Source organism: Oncorhynchus gorbuscha, linkage group LG23 (genome assembly GCF_021184085.1).
Source record: "Oncorhynchus gorbuscha isolate QuinsamMale2020 ecotype Even-year linkage group LG23, OgorEven_v1.0, whole genome shotgun sequence".
NCBI lineage: Eukaryota > Metazoa > Chordata > Actinopteri > Salmoniformes > Salmonidae > Oncorhynchus > Oncorhynchus gorbuscha.
In genome coordinates this window covers 61,809,773-61,831,314 of record NC_060195.1, presented here as the reverse complement: position 1 = coordinate 61,831,314, position 21,542 = coordinate 61,809,773, and the positions used below count along the sequence as shown (strand labels likewise).

Here is a 21,542-nt window from a genome sequence, read left to right as displayed (position 1 = left end):
TAAAGCTGAAGGCCTGGGTAGGGTGCTTTACATCGGTGCATGTGAAGATACAGTTGATAGCCCGCTAGGCCTACAGGTTAGGTAACCTAATATGGTGCGTGGTGTCATCGGTCAACAGCCCTCGATTGGGGAATAATTCAAAACGAAGAATATTTGGTCACTTTTACAGACCTACCCGTTTTTACGTATAAACCCTTATTTACAAATAGCCCAATGGACATCGATTACATTTACATGGAATGCAGGATCCACCGCTCTAGTACTAAACTGTTTCTGAGCGAAGTAACCTACCCTGTAGCCCTATAGACCTACTCTGGTTTCCTTTCGGCCTTTGTAATAACAAACGGATATGGCAAATCAGCTGACTTGATTTGAGCGCCAAATGAGCGCGCCCGGTCAAATATAATGAAGCATGGCACTAAATCCAAACTTGCTTCTTCTTCGAATACTTCCCCAGTTTCCCACTTCCCTCCACTCATTCCTTCTTTCTTGTATTGTCCTTTTGGCTACTTTATTTTCTTTACTTTAATTAGGCTACCCGGTTATCAAAGATGGAGAGACAAGTCATCCAATCCGCGCAGCATCATGCGCGTGTTCGGTGGCAGTCCCGCGCCGCAGCTGAGTTCCCGCGGGCAGCACTGTTGAGCGCTGTAGAGGGGAACAGACCTGCATTCTGAATCGGTGCGCTCTCGCTCTCTCTCTCTCTCTCTCTCTCTCTCTCTCTCTCTCTCTCTCTCTCTCTCTCTCTCTCTCTCTCACCCACATTGCAGTCCTGTCACGTTCCCTCTGCTCCCCCCATCCGCCTCAACCGCTCCAGGAGGGGAAAGGAGAGAGGGAAGGAAGAGTGCAGCTGAAAAGCAAACAGACATGTCGACAGCCAACGCATAAAGTCTCCCATCGGCTGTTCGTGGATTTCTTCGCGGAACCTGAGTGAGTAAAGACCCAGTCTCCCCACTGCGGCTGTATGGTTCTTAGCGCTAGCGGGAGGGGCAGGGGGAGGCAGACAAAGGCGAATATAAATGGTTTGCGTTAGTGCCAAGGATTTAGTGCATTAATAGGTTATATTAATAACTATTTGGACACGCACTAATTCTATAATTACAATTGTGACCAGTAATGTTACTAATTGACATTATTGTATGGATAAAGCTATTTCCATAGTCTTGGTTTTGGATGGTACGTTTTGTTTCTAGGGAAGAGTGGCCGGGTTGCGCCGGGCAGGGACAGCTCTGTATCGGCCCTGGTTGGACAGGGGGTTCGTCAGGAAAGGTAGACGCTGGGATTATGTGACATGAATATGTGTTGTAGTAAGCAGCTGCCGCGGTCATTGCTGGTTGGTTTGCGCCACGGTGCAGGGGATGGAGAACAGAGGGAGGAAGGTAGGAAGGAAGGAAGAGTCACGATAGAAAAGCAAAGTAGGTCTAACCACACCTGTTCTGTATGCATAGATGAATGGATAGATGAGTGGATGGATGGATGAATAGATTTCTGTGAGAGAGAGAGATGAAAAATGAGAGAGGGTGACAGGAGAGAGAGGGGCCTGAGTTATTAGCCAATCAAGTGGCTAGAGGAAGTAAACAGCGTTGTCTTGTAGGTCAGACAGTCATTATCCAATGAGGACCAAATTGCAATACTTCAATAGTGGCTATTTAAATATTGATCCAGCACAATATGTTTTAGTCATAATTACAGCGTGAAAAGGATACTAGAGTCCACTGAATACAAACCTGCATGTATTTATCCACTTAATACAAACCTGCATGTATTTAGCCACTTAATACAAACCTGCATGTATTTAGCCACTTAATACAAACCTGCATGTATTTAGCCACTTAATACAAACCTGCATGTATTTAGCCACTTAATACAAACCTGCATGTATTTAGCCACTTAATACAAACCTGCATGTATTTATCTACTGAATACAAACCTGCATGTATTTATCCACTGAATACAAACCTGCATGTATTTATCTACTGAATACAAACCTGCATGTATTTATCCACTGAATACAAACCTGCATGTATTTATCTACTCAATACAAACCTGCATGTATTTATCCACTGAATACAAACCTGCATGTATTTATCCACTCAATACAAACCTGCATGTATTTATCCACTCAATACAAACCTGCATGTATTTATCCACTCAATACAAACCTGCATGTATTTAGCCACTGAATACAAACCTGCATGTATTTATCCACTGCATGTATTTAGCCACTGAATCTACAAACCTGCATGTATTTATCCACTCAATACAAACCTGCATGTATTTATCCACTCAATACAAACCTGCATGTATTTATCCACTGAATCTACAAACCTCTCTCTCTCACACACACACAGACACACACTCTCTCTCTCTTTCTCTCCTTATATTTCTCTCCAGCCAGGGAACACTGTGTGCAGGGATAAGGAAGGCTTTTGATACAATCAATATCAATAGATTTGAGCTGTTTCACTTGGAGCTCTCCTGTGTGTGTCTGTGTGTGTGTGTCTCTGTGTGAGAGAGAGCGGGAGAGAAAGAGAGACACGATATAGCCTTGACTGACTGACTCACGGTTACTCATGGTTACGCAATCAATCCTCTTTCTTCAGCACACCATTCTGCTCCTCCTCTCCTCTTTTCACAAGACCCTCAGTCCTCTCTTTTCTTTTCTCCTCTTATTTTCTCTCTCTTCTGCTCCCTCTCTTCCTCTGCTCATTTCCCCCTCACTCCAATCTTCTATTTTCTTCTCTTCCCCCGTCTCTCATCTTATCTTCCCTGCTCTCCAGTCTTCTTTTCATATCTATCATCCTCTCCTCTCCCACCTTTCTTTTCCACTCCCCTTCTCCTCTTCTCCCCCCTTGTCCCTTTCCTCTCCTTCCAAAATCACCTCTCCCTGACATCTCATCTCGGGTTGTCTGTTTATCGTACTGCAGTATTTTCCCAGCCACTGATTCAAATCATGACCTTATCATCACCTTTTATTGCATTATCCTTAGTGTTACATTATCGACACATTTTTTTTTGTCACGTGGTCCTTGTTGTTACATTGCCACTGCACCTTATTGCATTATCCTCGTTGTAGCATTATCACTGTGTTTATTACGTTATCCTTGTTGTTGCATTATCCTTGTTGTAATTGCTGTTGTTGTTATCATTGCATTATCTTTTTATTTAAAAATAAAACATTACCTTCATTATCATGGCCTTCTTCAGTGTGTGCTAGCTGCTTCTAAACTAATCTCGTCCAGTAGCCAGCCGGCTCTGTGTCTGTCTATATGCAGGAGCAATAGAATTAGCTAGTAGCTTCTGATTGTTATTGTTTTCTGATTAGTAGCCCATTACCTTCTGCATGGTGGCCTCCAAGTTACATGAATCAGGCAAAGAGAGACTCCTGATTTCTCCTTCTCCTGATGTCATTTTCCAGGTTAAAGACAGCATATTGCATCTCTTGTTTTCGAGTGCAGTCTTCTCCTCTCATCCATCCGGCCCTGTGTTTATAATCTATTATTTTATTGTCATCATCAGCATCGCTCTGACTGTCATTATGATTTTAAAGCAGCCTCTTATGTCCCGAAGAGGTCTTCAGATCCTCTCTCATGCTATCTGCTGTATTATCATGGTAATCAACCTAATGTATTATAATGGACTTGGATTGCTGTTGTTAGTTCCCTGTTGATGAATGTAATGGGTGTTTTCCACGTCACTGTATGGTATCGTGGACATTTCCTGTATTTACCAAATCATGAGAGCAAACCACACACAAGTCAGAGCTATCATAAAGTCCATTTTTAATTATATGAGCTCCATCACAACCCTGTGACTCTCAGATCAATTCAGTGTCTATAAATGAATTCTCTGAGAGTCCCTTACACATTGCAACTGAGATCCTATATAGCAAAGACACACATAGCCAGACAGCATTGGCCATAATTTATCGTTCAGCTTTGTCTCTTAAACTATGTCCTTTTCTCAAACTCAGAACCTAAACAAATCCTCATATCAACAGGCATATATCAAATCCATCCTATCTTGACAAGATCACAGAGACACATTGACTGGCACACAGACATTGTGGAACCAAGAGATACACGCTTGACCTCTCCCCTCTCTCCGGCCCAAGCAACTTTTATTTCACCTTTATTTAACCAGGTAGGCAAGTTGAGAACAAATTCTCATTTACAATTGCGACCTGGCGAAGATAAAGCAAAGCAGTTCGACAGATACAACGACACAGAGTTACACATGGAGTAAAACAAACATACAGTCAATAATACAGTAGAAACAAGTCTATATACAATGTGAGCAAATGGTGAGAAGGGAGGTAAAGGCAAAAAGGCCATGGTGGTGAAGTAAATACAATATAGCAAGTAAAACACTGGAATGTTAGTTTTGCAATGGAAGAATGTGCAAAGTAGAAATAAAAATAATGGGGTGCAAAGGAGCAAAACAAATAAATAAATACAATACAGTAGGGAAAGAGGTAGTTGTTTGGGCTAAATTATAGGTGGGCAAAGTACAGGTGCAGTAATCAGTGAGCTGCTCTGACAGTTGGTGCTTAAAGCTAGTGAGGGAGATAAGTGTTTCCAGTTTCAGAGATTTTTGTAGTTCGTTCCAGTCATTGGCAGCAGAGAACTGGAAGGAGAGGCGGCCAAAGAAAGAATTGGTTTTGGGGGTGACTACAGAGATATACCTGCTGGAGCGTGTGCTACAGGTGGGAGATGCTATGGTGACCAGCGAGCTGAGATAAGGGGGGACTTTACCTAGCAGGGTCTTGTAGATGACATGGAGCCAGTGGGTTTGGCGACGAGTATGAAGCGAGGGCCAGCCAACGAGAGCATACAGGTCGCACTGGTGGGTAGTATATGGGGCTTTGGTGACAAAACGGATTGCACTGTGATAGACTGCATCCAATTTGTTGAGTAGGGTATTGGAGGCTATTTTGTAAATGACATCGCCAAAGTCGAGGATTAGTAGGATGGTTAGTTTTACAAGGGTATGTTTGGCAGCATGAGTGAAGGATGCTTTGTTGCGAAATAGGAAGCCAATTCTAGATTTAACTTTGGATTGGAGATGTTTGATATGGGTCTGGAAGGAGAGTTTACAGTCTAACCAGACACCTAAGTATTTGTAGTTGTCCACGTATTCTAAGTCAGAGCCGTCCAGAGTAGTGATGTTGGACAGGCGGGTAGGTGCAGGTAGCGATCGGTTGAAGAGCATGCATTTAGTTTTACTTGTATTTAAGAGCAATTGGAGGCCACGGAAGGAGTGTTGTATGGCATTGAAGCTTGCCTGGTGAGTTGTTAACACAGTGTCCAAAGAAGGGCCAGAAGTATACAGAATGGTGTCGTCTGCGTAGAGGTGGATCAGAGACTCACCAGCAGCAAGAGCGACCTCATTGATGTATACAGAGAAGAGAGTCGTTCCAATAATTGAACCCTGTGGCACCCCCATAGAGACTGCCAGAGGTCCGGACAGCAGACCCTCCGTCTTGACAGAGAACAGATGACTGCACAGTATTGACACAGTATTATACAAAAATAAACATTCTGATGAGAAGTAACTTACAAACATGAATATAAAACATCTTACCTATGTTACCAACTAATTCGGATTATTCCCTAACACTGGTATGGAACCTGAAGCATTATGTATCCTGAACCGTGCTATAACTCCTATATAAATATATATTCTATAAACTGTCATTATATTATAATTAAGTAATAAGGTCAGAGGAGGTGTGGTATATGGCCATTATACCAGCTACGGGCTGTTCTTAAGCATGACGCTACGCGGGGTGCCTAGATACAGCCTTTAGCCGTGGTATATTGGCCATATATCACAAATCCCAGAGGTGCCTTATTGCTATTATAAACTGTTTACCAACGTAATTAGAGCAGTAAAAATAAATGTTTTGTCATACCTTTTGTATATGGTCTGATATACCACAGCTGTCAGCCAATCAGCATTCAGGGCTCGAACCACTCAGTTTATAATAATATTTACTCTACGTTGCGTTGTGCCTAAGAACAGCCCTTAGCCATGTTATATTGGCCATATACCACACCCCCTCGCACCTTAGTGCTTAAATATAGCACTATAACTCATATAGCTGATAAAACGATATAAAATGATGTTTTGACCTAAACTGGGATATGCTTAACACCCCGGCAGTCCTACAATCTAAGCTAGATGCCCTCAATCTCACACAAATCATCAAGGAACCCACCAGGTACAACCCTAAATCTGTAAACAAGGGCACCCTCATAGACGTCATCCTGACCACCTGGCCCTCCAAATACACCTCCGCTGTCTTCAACCAGGATCTCAGCGATCACTGCCTCATTGCCTGTATCTGCTACGGATCCGCAGTCAAACGACCACCCCTCATCACTGTCAAACGCTCCCTAAAACACTTCTGTGAGCAGGCCTTTCTAATCGACCTGGCCCAGGTATCCTGGAAGGACATTGACCTCATCCCGTCAGTTGAGGATGCCTGGTCATTCTTTAAAAGTAACTTCCTCACCATTTTATATAAGCATGCTCCGTTCCAAAAATGCAGAACTAAGAACAGATATAGCCCTTGGTTCACTCCAGACCTGACTGCCCTCGACCAGCACAAAAACATCCTGTGGCGGACTGCAATAGCATCGAATAGTCCCCGCGATATGCAACTGTTCAGGGAAGTCAGGAACCAATACACAGTCAGTCAGGAAAGCAAAGGCCAGCTTCTTCAGGCAGAAATTTGCATCCTGTAGTTCTAACTCCAAAAAGTTCTGGGACACTGTAAAGTCCATGAAGAACAAGAGCACCTCCTCCCAGCTGCCCACTGCACTGAGGCTAGGTAACACGGTCACCACCGATAAATCCATGATTATCGAAAACTTCAACAAGCATTTCTCAATGGCTGGCCATGCCTTCCTCCTGGCTACTCCAACCTCGGCCAACAGCTCCGCCCCCCCCGCAGCTACTCGCCAAAGCCTCTCCAGGTTCTCCTTTACCCAAATCCAGATAGCAGATGTTCTGAAAGAGCTGCAAAACCTGGACCCGTACAAATCAGCTGGGCTTGACAATCTGGACCCTCTATTTCTGAAACTATCCGCCGCCATTGTCTCAGAACCCTTTTACCAGCATGTTCAACCTCTCTTTCATATCGTCTGAGATCCCCAAGGATTGGAAAGCTGCCGCAGTCATCCCCCTCTTCAAAGGGGGAGACATCCTGGACCCAAACTGTTACAGACCTATATCCATCCTGCCCTGCCTATCTAAGGTCTTTGAAAGCCAAGTCAACAAACAGGTCACTGACCATCTCGAATCCCACCGTACCTTCTCCGCTGTGCAATCTGGTTTCCGAGCCGGTCACGCGTGCACCTCAGCCACGCGCAAGGTACTAAACGATATCATAACCGCCATCGATAAAAGACAGTACTGTGCAGCCGTCTTCATCGACCTTGCCAAAACTTTCGACTCTGTCAATCACCATATCGGCAGACTCAGTAGCCTCGGTTTTTCTAATGACTGCCTTGTCTGGTTCACCAACTACTTTGCAGACAGAGTTCAGTGTGTCAAATCGGAGGGCATGCTGTCCGGTCCTCTGGCAGTCTCTATGGGGGTGCCACAGGGTTCAATTCTCAGGCCGACTCTTTTCTCTGTATATATCAATGATGTTGCTCTTGCTGCGGGCGATTCCATTTACATTTACATTTACCTCTACGCAGACAACACCATTCTGTATACTTCCGGCCCGTCCCTGGACACTGTGCTATCTAACCTCCAAACGAGCTTCAGTGCCATACAACACTCCTTCCGTGGCCTCCAACTGCTCTTAAACGCTAGTAAAACCAAATGCATGCTTTTCAACCGTTTGCTGCCTGCACCCGCACGCCCGACTAGCATTACCACCCTGGGTGGTTCCGACCTAGAATATGTGGACATCTATAAGTATCTAGGTGTCTGGCTAGACTGTAAACTATCCTTCCAGACTCATATCAAACATCTCCAATCTAAAATAAAATCTAGAGTCGGCTTTCTATTCCGCAACAAAGCCTCCTTCACTCACGCTGCCTAACTTACCCTAGTAAAACTGACTATCCTACCGATCCTTGACTTCGGCGATGTCATCTACAAAATAGCTTCCAATACTCTACTCAGCAAACTGGATGCAGTTTATCACAGTGCCATCCGTTTTGTTACTAAAGCACCCACCACTGCGACCTGTATGCTCTATTCGGTTGGCCCTCGCTACATATTCATCGCCAGACCCACTGGCTCAAGGTCATCTACAAGTCCATGCTAGGTAAAGCTCCGCCGTATCTCAGTTCACTGGTCACGATGGCAACACCCACCCGTAGTACGCGCTCCAGCAGGTGTATCTCACTGATCATCCCTAAAGCCAACACCTCATTTGGCCGCCTTTCGTTCCAGTTCTCTGCTGCTTGTGACTGGAACGAATTGCAAAAATCGCTGAAGTTGGAGACTTTTATCTCCCTCACCAACTTCAAACATCTGCTATCTGAGCAGCTAACCGTTTGCTGCAGTTGTGCATAGTCTATCGGTAAATAGCCCACCCAATTTTACCTACCTCATCCCCATACTGTTTATATTTATTTACTTTTCTGCTCTTTTGCACACCAATATCTCTACCTGTACATGACCATCTGATCATTTATCACTCCAGTATTAATCTGCAAAATTGTAATTATTCGCCTACCTCCTCATGCCTTTTGCACACAATGTATATAGACTCTCTTTTTTTCTACTGTGTTATTGACTTGTTAATTGTTTACTCCATGTGTAACTCTGTGTTGTTGTCTGTTCACACTGCTATGCTTTATCTTGGCCAGATCGCAGTTGCAAATTAGAACTTGTTCTCAACTAGCCTACCTGGTTAAATAAAGGTGAAATAAAAAAATAAAAAAAATTCACTCATGTGAAACCTGTTTTATTCTGGTACCAGTCCAAGTGTTGGTTTCAGGATGTGAAACCAGAGTACAACCAGGAACAGTAACGTTAATGCGACGGTGCCAGTAGTTCACAAAGGGACATGCATAAGCATCACTCTGCTGGGTCTGATAGGAACCCATTTAACAGTAGTCATGTGTGTATTTCTGTATGTAGTGTGGTGAGGGGTGGGTGTGTGCCGCTGCCCTGGGCTGGGTCTGATAGGAACCCATTTAACAGTAGTCATGTTTGTGTTTCTATATGCAGTGCGGTGAGGGGTGGGTGTGTGCCGCTGCCCTGGGCTGGGCTGAAGGCAGAGGAGGTAGGATGCTGTGGCTCTCCCTGCTGTCTGTGGTGGTCCTGGGTTGTGTGACCCCGACCCAGACACACACTCACACACACACCCCGACACCCACCTCCACACACACCCCTATGGTGGACAGCTCGGAGGAGGAGGTGGACGAACCGTGCTTCGAGCCGTGCACGTGCGAGGTCAAAGAGGGTGTGTTGCACGTGCACTGTGATGGGCGGGGCTTCACTAACGCCAGCCAGGTGACTGCACTGCATTACCCTAATCTAATGTACTTCATATTATAATATACATACTGCAGTAGTATATTAATAAACAACCCTGTTCTGCACGGTACTGCATTACTGCACTAAATGTACTGTTTCTGTTTTGGCATATACGTATTTGTATATGATTAAATAAAGTCAACCAACCAATCAATCAATCAAACAATCAGGTGTCCCAGTCCTGGCTCCGCCCCTTCAAGCTCAACCTGCAGAAGAACTCCTTGAGGCGTCTCTATAGCAACGGCTTCCTGCACCATAGCAATGCCGTGGCGATAAACCTAGGCAACAACGCGCTGCAGGACATCCGTGCCGGGGCGTTTCATGGTCTGGGGACACTGAGACGCCTCTACCTCCACGAGAACAAGCTGGATGTGTTCCGCAACGACACCTTCTCTGGTCTGGAGGCACTGGAGTACCTGCAGGTAGGCCTGACATCATTACTACCCATCAGAACCATCAATAAAAACTATGGTCAATCCTTAGGGATAAGGATTGACCATCCCTGGGATTGGTCCTCATCCATATTTACTGTGACAACGATAATCAATAAGTTATGTGTGATCTCCTGAGCCTGATGAGTTCCTGTCTGTGTCAACATGTCACATTTGAACACTTTGACTTTACCTTTATCCCCTCTACCTACAGGCCGACTACAATGTCATCAAACGCATCGACAGCGGGGCGCTACGCTACCTGCTTAAATTACGAGTGCTCATCCTCAACGACAACCTGATCCCTGCTCTGCCTCCTCACCTCTTCAGGTATCTACCTGATTAATAACCCTGCACTATGTTCACATCATGGGTCTGTTTCTCGCTCTGACCAAGGTAACTGTCTGAAAAAGTTGTTTTCAATCACATCTATAACATGTATCCGTCATGTTCCTTATTCTTCAATAACATGATCACCAATTCCATTTCCAATTTTTCGAAATTTCAGTTTCATTCCTGAATTGAAATGGAATTGACACCAGCCGTAATGATCCCTTCCACCCCCAGATCTGTGTCTCTGACCCACCTGGACCTGCGGGGGAACCGTCTGAAGAGCCTGGCCTACGCCGGGACCCTGGAGTACATGGGCCGTAGCCTGATGGAGCTCCAGCTGGAGGAGAACCCCTGGATCTGTGGCTGTGAGGCAGTCCAGCTGCAGACCTGGCTGGGACACATCCCTTACACCGCAGTGGTGGGGGACATCACCTGCGAATACCCCTTCCACCTGCACGGGAAAGACCTGAGGGAGATACCACGCAAAGAACTGTGTGCCGGAGAGGTGGAGGGAGAGGGGGAGAAGGAGGGAGAGAGGGAGAAGCACGGAGGGGTACAGCCTCCTCAGCATCCGCCTTCTAACCCGAAAGCGAACCCCAAGCCTGGGAGGCCCAGACCAACCAAACCGTCCTCCATGGTTCACCATCAGAACACACATACCTCATCTTCGTCGACTTCTTCATCATCGGTGGAGCGGAGGGGGAGAGAGAGGTCCCCTCGGCCCACCAAGCGTCCCCGGCCCTCCAGGACACCCCCCACCCAGCGTAGCCTCCTCCCCAACCAGCCCCCTCCCATCGCAGGGTACCAGACTCGCCCCCCCATCCCCATCATATGTCCTCTGGGGTGCACCTGTAACCTCCACATCTCAGGTACAGTTTGGATGGGACTTCTTTGGCTCAGCAGTGTGACATCATCACACACAGCAGGGTGACTTCCTGATAACAGATATAAACAACAACAAGTTTTGAATTTGCCAAGACTGCTACTATTGTGCTATTCACAATGTGGGCAAGCCACAAGGGACACAAACTAACAGGGACAATCATTGCACTATGCACCAGTGACAAATATGAATTATGTTGTTGTCTGTAAACAGGAAGTCGCCCCATTGTGTCTGATGATGTCATACTGCTGAGACTAGCTTTGCATATGTTCTCAATGCAAAACACTTTGGGATGAAATGTATGAAAAGAGCTGTACAAATAAAGTTGATTCAGTATATTGTTCCAGACCTAGGGTTGACAGTCAACTGTAAGGAGAGCGGCTTCCATAATGTGTCCCAGCTCACGCCACGCCCCCTCAACGGACGGAAGCTGTACCTCAGCGGCAACCTCATCCAGCGGATCTATAAGTCAGATTTCTGGAATTTTTCCAGTCTGGATCTACTTCACCTGGGAAACAACCGTATCTCCTTTATTCAGGTTGTCTTTAGCCAGAGGATCTCCTTTATTCAGGTTGTCTTTAGCCAGAGGATCTCCTTTATTCAGGTTGTCTTTAGCCAGAGGATCTCCTTTATTCAGGTTGTCTTTAGCCAGAGGATCTCCTTTATTCAGGTTGTCTTTAGCTAGATCTCCTTTATTCAGGTTGTCTTTAGCCAGAGGATCTCCTTTATTCAGGTTGTCTTTAGCCAGAGGATCTCCTTTATTCAGGTTGTCTTTAGCCAGAGGATCTCCTTTATTCAGGTTGTCTTTAGCCAGAGGATCTCCTTTATTCAGGTTGTCTTTAGCCAGAGGATCTCCTTTATTCAGGTTGTCTTTAGCCAGAGGATCTCCTTTATTCAGGTTGTCTTTAGCCATAGGATCTCCTTTATTCAGGTTGTCGTTAGCCAGAGGATCTCCTTTATTCAGGTTGTCTTTAGCCAGAGGATCTCCTTTATTCAGGTTGTCGTTAGCCAGAGGATCTCCTTTATTCAGGTTGTCTTTAGCCAGAGGATCTCCTTTACTCAGGTTGTCGTTAGCCAGAGGATCTCCTTTACTCAGGTTGTCGTTAGCCAGAGGATCTCCTTCATTCATGTTGTCGTTAGCCAGAGGATCTCCTTTATTCATGCTGTCGTTAGCCAGAGGATCTCCTTTATTCAGGTTGTCGTTAGCCAGAGGATCTCCTTTATTCAGGTTGTCTTTAGCCAGAGGATCTCCTTTATTCAGGTTGTCGTTGACCAGAGAGGATCTCCTTTATTGAGGTTGTCGTTAGCCAGAGGATCTCCTTTATTCAGGTTGTCGTTGGCCAGAGAGGGTCTCCTTTATTCATGTTGTCTTTAGCCAGAGGATCTCCTTTATTAATGTTGTCTTTAGCCAGAGGATCTCCTTTATTCAGGTTGTCGTTAGCCAGAGGATCTCCTTTATTCAGGTTGTCGTTGGCCAGAGAGGATCTCCTTTATTCAGGTTGTCGTTAGCCAGAGGATCTCCTTTATTCAGGTTGTCGTTAGCCAGAGGATCTCCTTTATTCAGGTTGTCGTTGGCCAGAGAGGATCTCCTTTATTCAGGTTGTCTTTAGCCAGAGGATCTCCTTTATTCAGGTTGTCGTTGGCCAGAGAGGATCTCCTTTATTCATGTTGTCGTTAGCCAGAGGATCTCCTTTATTCACGTTGTCGTTGGCCAGAGAGGATCTCCTTTATTCATGTTGTCGTTAGCCAGAGGATCTCCTTTATTCAGGTTGTCGTTGGCCAGAGAGGATCTCCTTTATTCAGGTTGTCTTTAGCCAGAGAGGATCTCCTTTATTCATGTTGTCGTTAGCCAGAGGATCTCCTTTATTCAGGTTGTCGTTGGCCAGAGAGGATCTCCTTTATTCAGGTTGTCGTTAGCCAGAGGATCTCCTTTATTCAGGTTGTCGTTGGCCAGAGAGGATCTCCTTTATTCAGGTTTAGGGTAGGATCTCCTAGGGTTCAGATTGTCTTTAGTCTGAGGCGTCATACACGGGGAGCACTGATGGCCAAGTTTGATACCTATGATTTAATTATTACTAAACAACAAAACATTAGGCCTATAACCTGGATCTCAGCATACACCTGGATAACATTGAGGGGACCTGTGGCACAATGGACATGAAATCCCTGTATTTACCTTCTCTTTCACTCTCGCTCTCTTTCTCTCTTTCTGTCGCTCTCTTTCTCTCTCTCTCTTTCTGTCTCTCTCTTTCTCTGTCTCTCTCCCCTCTCTCTCTCTTCCTCTGTCTATCTCTGTCCCTGTCTCTCTCTGTCCCTGTCTCTCTCCCCTCTCTCGCTCTTTCTCTCTGTCTGGTTCTCCAGGAGGGAGCGTTCTCCAGCCTGCCGACCCTGAGGAGTCTCTACCTGAATGGCAACAACCTGCAGAGGCTTAGCCCACACATGTTCCTGGGTCTACTTAACCTCAGGTAGGACTGACTGTCACACACACACTCACTCACACACACACATTCCTGGGTCCTGTATGATCATGTCTCCTTGTAGGTATCTGTACTTTGAGTACAATGAGATCAGTGTGGTGGAGTTGGGAGCGTTCAGCCCCATGCCGTCTCTCCAGCTGCTCTTCCTCAACGCCAACCTGCTGAGGTCACTTCCTATCGGAGTGTTCCAAGTCATCTCCCTCTCTCGCCTCAACCTCCGCAACAACCACTTCCTCAGCCTGCCTGTAGAGGGGGTGTTAGAGGACCTCACTGGACTGGTGCAGGTATGAGGAGGAAGGGAGGGGTGTTTGTAGGGGGTTAGGTGTGTGTACAGACAAGGTGTGTGTAGTGGGGCGGTGTGTATTGGTATAGGTGTGTGTGTAATGTGTATGGGCACAGGTGTGTCTGTCAGTCTGTCTGTGAAGGGGATTCTAGAGCATCTAACTGGACTAGTCCAGATGTTCCTCATTTTGTATGGCACCAATCACATTTTCTCATCATCTCCTACCCAGGTGGACCTGCAGCAGAACCCATGGGAGTGCCGGTGTGATGCGGCCCCTCTGAAGCGCTGGCTGGAGGGCCTGAGTGCGGTGGTGGTGGTGGGGGAGGTGGTCTGTCACTCACCAGAAGAGACCACAGGTACCGGGGTCTAAGGCTCATGGCAGCACAGTTAACATTCTAATAAAAAGCATGAGCTGGCGCACACCCAGAGAACATTATTTTGTGTAGAGGTGCTGACTAACGGCGAATAAACTGTAAGCTACGAAAATAAATAAAGAGAGGGGCACACTCTCTATATACATATAAACTCCCAGTGATTTATTGGGTAAAACAGCAACATCTGAAGGCTACCGAAACATTGGTGTTTTACCCAATAAATGACTGGGAGTTTATATACTGTATATATAGAGTGTGTGGATCGTTATTTATTTTTCTAGCACAGTTAACATTACCACACCGTTCACCATTCCTCTCCCCTTGACGCTTCCCACACTTCCCAGGTGTAAAGGAGTGTCTATGTGAATTCATTAATCGGGCACCACTTGTTTGTTCTGAGTCAGAAAGAAACTATCATTTAGCAACGAGGGATAAATACTACTTATCACATAATTCTATCTGAAGGCAACTGAGTACTGTTAAATGACAAGGCAATCGTGGAGAAGAGTAGATACGTTATAAACAACAGATTTATTAGGAAATAACCGGGATAATGTGCTGAATGTAAAGGATGAATGAATAATAAATGGTCCTTCTGTAGCTCAGTTGGTAGAGCATGGCGCTTGTAACGCCAGGGTAGTGGGTTCGATTCCCGGGATCACCCATACGTAGAATGTATGCACACATGACTGTAAGTCGCTTTGGATAAATCGTCTGCTAAATGGCATATATTATTATTATTATATTAAAGGAAGGGAAAAGTGTGTGGGGTATTTCCATAGTATTTGATTAAATGGAAAAAAGACTATATGGATAGAGAGCGGTCCCGTTCTGTGAGCTTGTGTGGCCTACCACTTCGCGGCTGAGCCGTTGTTGCTCCTAGACGTTTCCACTCCACAATAACAGCACTAACAGTTATCCGGGGCAGCTCTAGCGGGACTGACTTGTTGGAAAGGTGGCATCCTATGACGGTGCCACGTTGAAAGTCACTGAGCTCTTCAGTAAGGAGATTGCATGACTGTGTGCTCGATTTTATACACCTGTCAGCAACGGGTGTAGCTGAAATAGCCAAATCCACTCATTTGAAGGGTTGTCAACATACCTTTGTATATATAGTGCACTTGTATGAAGGATAAGTGGCTAAAAAGGTGAATGTTTTCAAAAGTCTCATGGAATCTATGCCTCCATTGAACACTACACATCGGCTGCTACTCTAGGCTGTTACATGGTAATGGTGCCGGAGGGAATGGCTGCCGTTTTTTGGGCTCCTAACCAATTGCTTTTTTGTGGGGGTTTTTCCTCGCATTGTTCGCTTATTTTGTACATAATTCTGCTACCATCTCTTATAACCGAAAAGAGCTTCTGGATATCAGAACCTTGTTTACTCACTTCGAACTGGACAATGATTTCTTTATTTAATGAGTCCGACGCGAAGGATATACTCTTGCTCCCGGACCATGTCCAAATCCCCATCATTCGCATGAAGAAAAGAGGGCACAGATCCGGGTGCCTTGTGAGAATTTGTCGGCGAGCGGGTAACCCGCCTCTACCATCCGTTCTATTGGCCAACGTGCACTCACTGGAGAATAAACTGGATGAGCTCCGTTCGAGACTATCCTACCAACGGGACATTAAAAACTGTAATATCTTATGTCTCACAGAGTTGTGGCTGAACGACGACACGGAAATTATACAGTTGGCTGGTTTTTCTGCGCATCGGCAGGACAGAACAGCTACGTCTGGTAAGACGATGGGTGGTGGCGTGTGTCTATTTGTCAAAAACAGCTGGTGCGCGATGTCTAATATTACGGAAGTCAAATCAAATCAAATCAAATCAAATTTATTTATATAGCCCTTCGTACATCAGCTGATATCTCAAAGTGCTGTACAGAAACCCAGCCTAAAACCCCAAACAGCAAACAATGCAGGTGTAAAAGCACGGTGGCTAGGAAAAACTCCCTAGAAAGGCCAAAACCTAGGAAGAAACCTAGAGAGGAACCGGGCTATGTGGGGTGGCCAGTCCTCTTCTGGCTGTGCCGGGTAGAGATTATAACAGAACATGACCAAGATGTTCAAATGTTCATAAATGACCAGCATGGTCAAATAATAATAAGGCAGAACAGTTGAAACTGGAGCAGCAGCACAGTCAGATGGACTGGGGACAGCAAGGAGCCATCATGTCAGGTAGTCCTGGGGCACGGTCCTAGGGCTCAGGTCAGTTGAAACTGGAGCAGGAGCATGGCCAGGTGGACTGGGGACAGCAAGGAGTCCTCATGTCAGGTAGTCCTGGGACATGGTCCTAGGGCCCAGGCCAGTTGAAACTGGAGCAGCAGCATGGCCAGGTGGACTGGGGACAGCAAGGAGTCATCATGTCAGGTAGTCCTGGGGCATGGTTCTAGGGCTCAGGTCCATCCTGAGACAAGGCCGAGTATAGCCCACAAAGATCTCCGACACGGTACAACCCAAGGGGTGGGGGGGGGGGAACCCAGACAGGCCGACCACAACAGTGAATCAACCCACCCAGGTGACGCATCCCCCCCCAGGGACGGCACGAGAGAGCCCCAGCAAGCCAGTGACTCAGCCCCCGTAACAGGGTTAGAGGCAGAGAATCCCAGTGGAAAACGGGGAACCGGCCAGGCAGAGACAGCAAGGGCGGTTCGTTGCTCCAGAGCCTTTCCGTTCACCTTCCCACTCCTGGGCCAGACTACACTCAATCATATGACCCACTGAAGAGATGAAGTCTCGAGGTATTGCTTGCCTGAGGTAGAGTACCTCATGATAAGCTGTAGACAACAGTATCTACCAAGAGAGTTTTAATCTATATTTTTCGTAGCCTTCTATTTACCACCACAAACCAATGCTGACCCTAAGACCACACTCAATGAGCTGTAGAAGGCAGTCTTGAAGAGGGTGTGACAATGCCTTTTCCCCCTTAGGAGACTGAAAAGATTTGGCATGGGTCCCCAGATCCTCAAAAGATTCTACATCTGCACCATCGAGAGCATACTTACCGGTTGCATCACCGCCTGGTATGGCAACTGCTCGTCATCTGACCATAAAGCGCTACAGGGGGGTAATGCCCACTGGGAACAAGCTTCCTGCCATCCAGGACCTATATACTAGGCAGTGTCATAGGAAGGCCCAAAAAATTGTCAAAGACTCCAGCCACCCAAGTCATAGACTGTTCTCTCTGCTACTGCATGGCAAGCGGTACCAGGGTACCAAGTCTAGGCCCAAAAGGCTCCATAACAGCTTCTACCCCCAAGTCATAAGACTGCTGAACAGTTAATCAAATAGCCACCCGGACTATTTGCATTAACCCCGCCCCCCCTTCTTTTTACACTGCTGCTACTCACTGTTTATTATCTATGCATAGTCACTTTACCCCCACCTACATGTACAAATTACCTTGACTAACCTGTACCCCCATTGACTCGGTACCCCCTGTATATAGCCTCGTTATTTTATTGTGTTACTATAAAAATATATATATATATTACTACTTTCTTGAATTCCATTGTTGGTAAAGGGCTTGTCAGTAAGCATTTCACAGTAAGGTCTACACCTGTTGTATTCGGCACATGACAAATTTGATTTGATTTGATATCATGTAACAGCTTTTTCAATGGCTACAGTGTTTACAAGTCCTCTAGCTATATTAAACATAACCACACCATGGGACCACAGAATCCTAGTGTGGGACTATAAGAAATGGGAGGTGGCTCCTATAATTATTATATAAATAAGTGTCTCAATCAAAATGTATGACGAAGTCAAATCTCGTCTCTTAACAGGCTTAGAGAGATGTCCACATTAGTGGGACATCAGGTGTAGTGGTACATGTGTGTTGGAGGGTACTGTACTATGGTCATTTTGCAACCCAATCACAACTAATGCTTTTGGGTTGTTGCTGAGTGTGTTTTGTGAACGAAAAAATGTTTTGGGTTAGTGTGGCATCGTTGTAGTGGTTGTGGTCAGTTTTCCTAGATGGGGTGAGCTGTTGAAACTCATTTGAAACCAACCTGTCAATTATTGATCAACAATCTATCTTTTTGGTGTTAAAATGAATAGTTATTGGTGGTGTTTTAAAATATAACTACTCATGTAAACCGTTATTATATTTGATGAAATCAGATCAGAGTCCCACTTCCCTTGAATGGTGTTTAAAATGAACCTTTAATCAATTCAAATGTATTTTCCTTCATATATTCTATATTCTAAAATACATAAATATATATATATATATCACATTTACATATGTATTCAAAAGGGGGGAGGGCTCCTGCTGGGAACTTGCTGTGAACGTGGCCTCCCTCTTCTTGTGTTCTCTGACCAGTGAAGGGAGGTCCTTGCGTATCTTCAATGTGATGTCTGGCGTGGATGTGTGAAGTTGCCGCTCCTCTACATAGGTGTGCAGTGTAGGTGAATGCATGGATGTGTGAAGCTGACGCTCCTCTACACAGGTGTGCAGTGTAGGTGAATGCATGGATGTGTGAAGCTGACGCTCCTCTACACAGGTGTGCAGTGTAGGTGAATGCATGGATGTGTGAAGCTGCCGCTCCTCTACACAGGTGTGCAGTGTAGGTGAATGCATGGATGTGTGAAGCTGACGCTCCTCTACACAGGTGTGCAGTGTAGGTGAATGCATGGATGTGTGAAGCTGACGCTCCTCTACACAGGTGTGCAGTGTAGGTGAATGAATGGATGTGTGAAGCTGACGCTCCTCTACACAGGTGTGCAGTGTAGGTGAATGCATGGATGTGTGAAGCTGACGCTCCTCTACACAGGTGTGCAGTGTAGGTGAATGCATGGATGTGTGAAGCTGACGCTCCTCTACACAGGTGTGCAGTGTAGGTGAATGCATGGATGTGTGAAGCTGACGCTCCTCTACACAGGTGTGCAGTGTAGGTGAATGCATGGATGTGTGAAGCTGACGCTCCTCTACACAGGTGTGCAGTGTAGGTGAATGCATGGGGCTCTTCCACTGTTGTTCCTATATTTGTTTGTTTTGTTGTACTTCAGTGACTTAAAGAAAGTTCCTTTCTTTTCATTGTGTATCTTTGTTGTAGGTACAGACCTTCGCTCTCTTTCCCTGGACCTCCTCTGTCCAGACCTGGACACCCACCAGGCCACGGTGGAGAACCATGGGGAGTGGAACAGCTCCACAGCCCCAGACGGTGATTTCTCTCTGGGCTACCCTGTGCCAGGCCATGGCCCCCTGGGTCCCCTGCCTAAGACTTCCATCCCTCTGTCGGTGTTGGTTCTCAGCCTGCTGGTGCTGTTCGTGTCGGCGTTCTTTGCGGCAGCGGCGCTGATCGCCTATGCCCTGAGGAGGCGGGACAAGCTGCCGTTCCGGCGGCAGGGAGAGGTGGATCTGGCTGGGATCCAGATGGAATGTGGGATATTCACCGAGCAGCAGCACCACAGGTTACCGGTACCGAAGACCCCTCCTCCTCTGTCTGCCTTGCAGCATAGCCTTGTCTACGATAGCATCCTCCCCGCCGACCCTGGCCCTAACCCTAACCTCAGTCCCTCAACACACATGTGCAGTAGCCCAGTCTATAAGAATGAGGATGATTCAGTGGTGAAGCAGCAATGGCAACAACAGAAGCAGTTCTCTACTTCTAAAGAGAAAGGGAACGTGCGAAGATACCCCTCGGCGGGGGAGAGAGAGAGCGAAGGACACTATCGTTTTGTGGCAGAGAGAGAGCGAGAGTGTAACATGGAGGTGTCTCGTCCCCACATCAGTACCGTTGCCGGGGCAGTGGGACCCCCTCTTTCAGATCTCCATGGAAACGGGACCCTCTGCCCAACGGTCATAGACAGCCAGGGCCCCACCCCCAAGGTGGGATTGGTTGACTGCCTGTTTGGGATCTCTGGAATGTCCGCCGCCGTCCCAGAGTTCCGAGACCTGCCGGACAGGTATACACGTCCCCCACCACCCCGCTATCCCCACCCTCCACAACCCCTTCAGCCCCCCGAACCCAAAGAGGAAACTAGAGCCAGCCAATCACTCGTGGTTACTACAATGACAGCGTGCGCGGGGCCAAGCAGTAGTAATCAGAGCCAGAACTCAGAGTTTCCGCGAGAGTTGAGAATGAGACTCAGTACCAAGCCGGATTACATGGAAGTCCTGGACAGATCTTATCAGTTCTAATAGATGTTCTAATGTTACCATGGAACCGCTGGCGTTGACAATAAATGACTCCTCTAATATGTCATGTCTTGAACATGTTGATATGCAGAGGTAAACCTGTGTGTGGCGAGAGCTGTTAGGACTAGGATGAAGTTACTCTTAGATGAGGCTTTGGAAAAGATAAGCTGATCCTAGATCAGTGCCTGAGACTAGCAATTATTTTTTGTACCGTTGATGACTAAATACTAAGTATCAGGCTTTTTTTATTCCCAGCATCACAAAGCAAGACAATGTGGTGTGTGTGTGTGTGTGTGTGTGTGTGTGTGTGTGTGTGTGTGTGTGTGTGTGTGTGTGTGTGTGTGTGTGTGTGTGTGTGTGTGTGTGTGTGTGTGTGTGTGTGTGTGTGTGTGTGTGTGTGTGTGTGTGTGTGTGTGTGTGTGTGTGTGTGTGTGTATATTAAACAATGTGGTGGGTGGGTGTGTGTGTGTTCATGTTAGACAATATAGTGGGCGTGTGTTTGTTCATGTTAGACAGTATAGTGTGTGTGTTCATGTTTTCTCTCGAAAGACCTGCTGATGAGACACTCAGTTGCTCTGCCTCTCCAATAACATCATGAAACACAATGAGAGAGAAAGAGAGACTGAGACACAGGGAGGAGTCAGGAATGAAGTGGTAAAGAGAGGGGGGTGTAAACGCAGAGTCACAGTCTGACGGGTGTCTAATGTAGCATGTAACACTTTCCATATGAAAAGAACGTGGAAGAGGTGTTGAAGTGTGTTTACCCTGGACACTACATACCTGGTATTAGTGTCACTGTGTCTGAGTGTTACTGTGGACCACAGGATGCTGGTGGTACCTTCATTGAGGAGGACGGGCTCATTGTAATGGCTGGAACAGAATAATGGAATGGTATCCAACATGTGTCGGGTCCCATTCCATTCACTCTGTCCCAGCCATTATTATGAGCCGTCCTCCTCTCACCAGCCTCCTGTGGTGTGGAAAGAGGAAGAAAGAGATATGACACAGTCAAGTGCCTTAGCAATTAGCAGCCAGACCTGGGTCTAATACACATGTCCGATACATTCAAAAAAGTGCTTGAGATGAGTACACACTTATGG

At 46.3% G+C, this 21,542-nt stretch overlaps 1 protein-coding gene across 1 annotated transcript; it reads left to right on the top strand.

The window, feature by feature from the left end:
- Window positions 1-698: 698 nt before the first annotated feature.
- LOC124011474 (SLIT and NTRK-like protein 3) lies at window positions 699-21,536 on the top strand. The gene is made up of 10 exons (XM_046324903.1): window positions 699-930; window positions 9,199-9,483; window positions 9,678-9,929; window positions 10,153-10,268; window positions 10,506-11,140; window positions 11,502-11,692; window positions 13,516-13,619; window positions 13,696-13,915; window positions 14,144-14,270; window positions 19,358-21,536. Exons 2-10 carry the CDS (start codon window positions 9,259-9,261, stop codon window positions 20,443-20,445), a joined length of 2,958 nt encoding a protein of 985 aa, XP_046180859.1. The 5' UTR covers window positions 699-930; window positions 9,199-9,258; the 3' UTR covers window positions 20,446-21,536.
- Window positions 21,537-21,542: the final 6 nt, after the last annotated feature.

Excerpts from the sequence above, each read along its gene's own strand:
- LOC124011474 (XM_046324903.1), top strand. The coding sequence starts at position 9,259 with ATGCTGTGGCTCTCCCTGCTGTCTGTGGTGGTCCTGGGTTGTGTGACC. Across the intron at positions 9,930-10,152 it reads AGGCACTGGAGTACCTGCAG|GCCGACTACAATGTCATCAA; the intron begins GTAGGCCTGACA and ends CTCTACCTACAG. Across the intron at positions 11,693-13,515 it reads ACCGTATCTCCTTTATTCAG|GAGGGAGCGTTCTCCAGCCT; the intron begins GTTGTCTTTAGC and ends CTGGTTCTCCAG.